This window comes from Polistes canadensis, unplaced genomic scaffold (assembly GCF_001313835.1).
Source record: "Polistes canadensis isolate GaletaPanama2010 unplaced genomic scaffold, ASM131383v1 scaffold_222, whole genome shotgun sequence".
Lineage (NCBI taxonomy): Eukaryota > Metazoa > Arthropoda > Insecta > Hymenoptera > Vespidae > Polistes > Polistes canadensis.
In genome coordinates, this window is record NW_014569769.1 from 58,770 (window position 1) to 63,624 (window position 4,855).

General features: G+C 27.1%; 1 protein-coding gene across 1 annotated transcript in view; it reads right to left on the reverse strand.

The window, feature by feature from the left end:
- Positions 1 to 4,778, reverse strand: part of LOC106790196 (UBA-like domain-containing protein 2) — an 11,559-nt gene extending 6,781 nt beyond the window's left edge. The window contains exons 1-2 of the mRNA XM_014754936.1: positions 4,598 to 4,778; positions 88 to 162 (exon numbers count right to left, since the gene is read on the reverse strand). Of these exons, the coding sequence (XP_014610422.1) occupies positions 88 to 162; positions 4,598 to 4,705 (183 nt within the window). The 5' untranslated portion in view covers positions 4,706 to 4,778. The remainder of the gene's footprint in view (positions 1 to 87; positions 163 to 4,597) is intronic.
- Between the last annotated feature and the right edge of the window lie 77 nt (positions 4,779 to 4,855).

The window sequence follows — 4,855 nt, forward strand, 5'->3', positions numbered from 1 at the left end:
AAAAAATAATCATGTTAAAAAAGAAAAAGAAAATAACAAATTATAAAATGACAATAATAATAAAAGGAAATATGTTTTAAAACTTACTTGACCAAATGGAGTACCAGCACTCTGAGCACAAGAAGGTATTGCTACTTCTTGGAAGAAGAGACTGAGTGCCATCTGAAAGCAAAACCAAACACAAAATAATAATAATAATAATAATAACATTAATAATTCAACACAAATATTACGATAAATTAATTCTATTTTTTAAATTTCGATTCTTTCAATGCTAAATTAACAATCTATCAATTATATATATTCTTAAATAATATATATATAATTAGGTTTTTATTGCACAACTTAGAAAGTTTTTTTTACAATGTCTTATCATTACTTAACTTATATCTCTTTCCTCACATTGTTTTGGTTTCTTAATTAATATAATATCAAATGTAAATTTTCTTTTCTTTCATTTTATTATAAATATAAATCGAATTATTTCAAATGTTATATCATTTCAGCTAACATAAATTACATATATATTATCTGCAATGCGACTAGGATGCAATTGATAAGTCGCGTGTCTTTCTAGCATAAACGAACAACATTACCTATCACCACCATAAGGGGAGGGGAGGGGAAAGGGGGTAAATTGAACAAGTTGTTTTTCAACTAAATTCTAATTTTACGAGAATACGAAATAAAATTCGTGTAAAGAGAATTATTCAATTGCGTGCCAAAAAGATCATCGATTCACAAAATTCTCTTCTCGTCTTTATTTATTTGGCAAAATTAAATGTCTCTTACGTTATAACAAATGTCTCCTTTACCACACTACCCCCCCCCCACCCCGCCCCTTCTAATCTTCTCGTTCTAATTTCATCTACACAACACACCTATCCTAGTAAATAGATAAATACGTACATCCGTATGCATAGACATACACAGATGCGTGGCTATCTTAAAATAACAAATAGGAATAGTAGTTATAGCGCGTGCGTATATGCAACACGCTTGATATAACAATAAAAAATAAACCACTTTGATTACACCTTAGTATATCTAATCAATCCATGAACTGTAATATAAATATAAATATAAAATAATAATATTAATAAAATAAATCAAAAGAAAATATATATATATATATATATTAATATATCTTCGTTTTTATATTGTGTTTGTTATATTTAACAAAAATTCTTTTTAATAATCTCCTATAACCCTTTATAATGATATTTTTACACAATTCAATCTAATTCTAAGAATAATTTATATATAGATGTTTGTTTAATATTTAAATCGTATCGATTGAATTGTTTGAAATGTAAGAAAATAAAACAACATTATATGTGTTTAGGAAGTCATCGTAGTTAAAACGTTTGAATGAAAAACTAAACTCTCTACTCACAAATAGAATTAAATAAAAAAATTGTATAAACGAATCATAATGTATAATACGATGACTACATTGAACTTTAACTTCTTATAAATACTCGGATTACATAATCGAAAAGGCAAATGGTAATAAATAACTTCCAATTTATTCTTCGAAGAACGTGACCACGGTTATTTTCACTACGATCTGCAACGAAGATAGAAAAATAAGATCCTTTGTTCTTGTTATTTAGACAAATTATTATTATTATTATTTACTATTACGATTTTTGTACATTTCTTAAAGAATGTTTTAATTCTTTACGTTCGAAGTGAAGTACGAACATCTATGCCAAGTTTGCATATCTATTGTTTTTTTGTATGTGTAAAAGATTAAAAATAGCTGCTGTTGGTTTAGCATGAATGATAGTGGGCATGCATCATTCCTGTGTGTGGTTGATACAGTCAATGCTACTATTTAAATTTATGTTAGTTTGTCTTGTTTGTTAGTATGGGATTGTTTTAGTTTATTGTGTTTGGGTTATATTTTTTATGATTACATTATTTTCTTTTCTTACTGTATTTATCATTCTTGTATAAGAGTTTTTCAAAGATCGTTTTATTCTACTAACAAGGGGACTTTACACTGGGATACCCATAGATTTAAAAGAGCTTTGGTATATTGGTAGTATATTATTAGGGTGTTATCATGGTAAAGTGTTTTAGACTAACCCGAAGTTATTTTTGAGAAAAAAGCTTTTAAAGTTTTGATTTTTTTGTATATATGTTGTGTAAATTGTTGTATTAAACAATTCATATCAATGAAATAGGTTTGTTACTAACAATATGATTTCTGTAACCGAGATGAGAAAAGACAATTCTCTGCTTGGATCTTCTTCAATGCCAGATGTTAATTTACTACGATGTCGTCGTGGGAAACTAACTTTTTAGATGGTCTCAAACACAAATAATTAATGTCCGAGGACACATGATGATTTTTTTTTTTATAAAATTTTTTCATTTCTGTATTGTATATACTTCGCATACGTTATCAAATATTCCGCGTTTAACTCGAAATTTGTTAACAGTATATATTAAATGCGTATATTATTATATTATTTTCTTTTTATTAACAAAATATTCCCCTGAATTTATTAATGAACAAATATTTTTTATTTATTTAAAATTTGATCTATATTATAGATTTTTAGAGAGAATTAAAGAAAATTTTATATACAATGAGTCCCAAAATTATGGGAACTCGTTGAAAAAACAGGTACGAATATTTCTCTGATTCATTGCATATTGTTTTCACATATGCATGTATATACAATTAATTAAGGATATAACTTTATTAGGAAAAAGATCCTAATATTATTATTAAATAAGAACAAAAAGGATGCTGTAAGAAGTTAAACAAAAAATATACCGACTTCGCCTACAAGATTTATTAGAACGTGTGTCGTAATCTGTAGTTAAATGCAGCATATTAGTGTGCAATCGGAGAAAGTTCCCAACCCAAATTCAACGAACGCACACACTTACGCGATCTTAATTGATTTTTTTAAATCTTAATTTCTTGTTCTCTTAATTCATTAGTTTCCTTATTACGAATAATTAAAGTATCTTCGTTATCGTTAATTAAGATGATATAAAAAATTGAGAAATTGGTTAATTGATTACTCGATATTCTAATTAATTATATTACTAATTTTGTTTTCCATTAAATATATTCAATATAAATCTTTAATTAATAGTAATAAAATTCATTGGCCAGGTGTTACGTTGAAATTAAAATTTAAATTTAAATTTAAATTGCAAAGCAAAATTAATTAATCAGGTGCATCTCTATACATATGTATATATATATATATATATATATATATATATATTTATAATGGAATATTATGATATAAACAATAGATATATATTTGTTTAAGATGTTCGGCATTTCTCTCACTCTCTCTCTTTTTTTTTCTTTCTCTCTCTCTCTCTCTCTCTCTCTCTCTCTTTCTCGTGAGAATCAACGAATCGATCGATGCATCTCTCTCTCTCTCTCTCTCTCTTCCTCTTTTTTTCTCATTCGTTTTCAACAAAGAGCCACCACTGTCGACGTCATTCCACTCTTACAACATTCTCCAGAGTAAACAAAGCTGCAACGTGGACGCGCACGAGCTCTCTAACTCGTGATTAGAACTTTATTTTTTATTTTTCTCCTCTTTTTTCAAGTGTGCATCAATTCGAAAATACAATAGAGAGAGACAAAGAAATTAAAAAATATTCGAATAAATCGAGTAATTAATTATCTCAATTAAATATCACAATCAGATAAACAATTGTTTTTTTATTTTTATTTTTACAAATTAATTATCGTTAAACGTAATCGCATTTCATATTATTTATATAATATTATGAAACACGAGACGGTGAGAAAAATTATTTAACATTTTTTCTTACTACGATTTTTATGAATGGGACTATAAAACGTATATATATATATATATATATGTGTGTATAAATGGCGTTCATTGACTTGCATAGCAAAACAAAAACACGTCGTATTTATGATTATTACGATATTAAATGAGCATTGTTTTCCAAAGAAAAAGTAATATGGAAGATAGAAAGGAAATTATAGATAATAATAATAATCATAAGAAATAATAATGATAATAATTAAAAGCAAAAGTTCGCATGTGCTTACTTACACTTGATAATATTTCACGGTAAAGTACTTACATATATATATGTATATATATGTATATATATATATATCTAAATATCTAAATCACTATCTATCTATCTATCTATCTACCTATCTCTCTATATACATGTATGGATATATAATATGTATATATAATAAGCAAGAAAGCAAGTAGAGTCGCCACCGTTCGTCGCCGTCGTGTCGGCCATTTTCGCAGCTTTGTTTACGTACACGAAGTGGCATCGAGCGGTGTACGCGTATGAAGTAGCGAGAAAGAGATAGAAATAGAGAAGGAGATAGAGAAGGAGAGTGGTGGGGAGGGGAGGGAAAGAGAGAGATGGAAATAGAAGATAATAATAAATAGAAAACAGAAGAAAAGAAAAGAAAAAAAAAATAATAATAATAATAATAAAAACAAAAGGAGAAAGTTCGACGATATAAATAAATAATAATAAAATGCAATTTCGTATAAATAAAAGAATATATATATATATATTAAGCTTAAAAAAAAAACAAAACATTTGAATTTACCTCGAATTGCCAATGAGTAGCCTGCAAGAACTGTCTTGCTTGTTCCCTGGCACAACCGGCAGCCAATACGAATTGATTGATCATCACTTGCTCGCGAAGAGGGTCCATCTTTCTTCCTTTATTTATTTTTCTTCCTCTTTCACCCCTTCCTCCTTCTCTTATCACCTCTTTTTCTAATCTCTTCGTATATAATAATAATAACGGGGATTTTATTTTTTATTAACTTATATATATATATATATATATATATATATATAT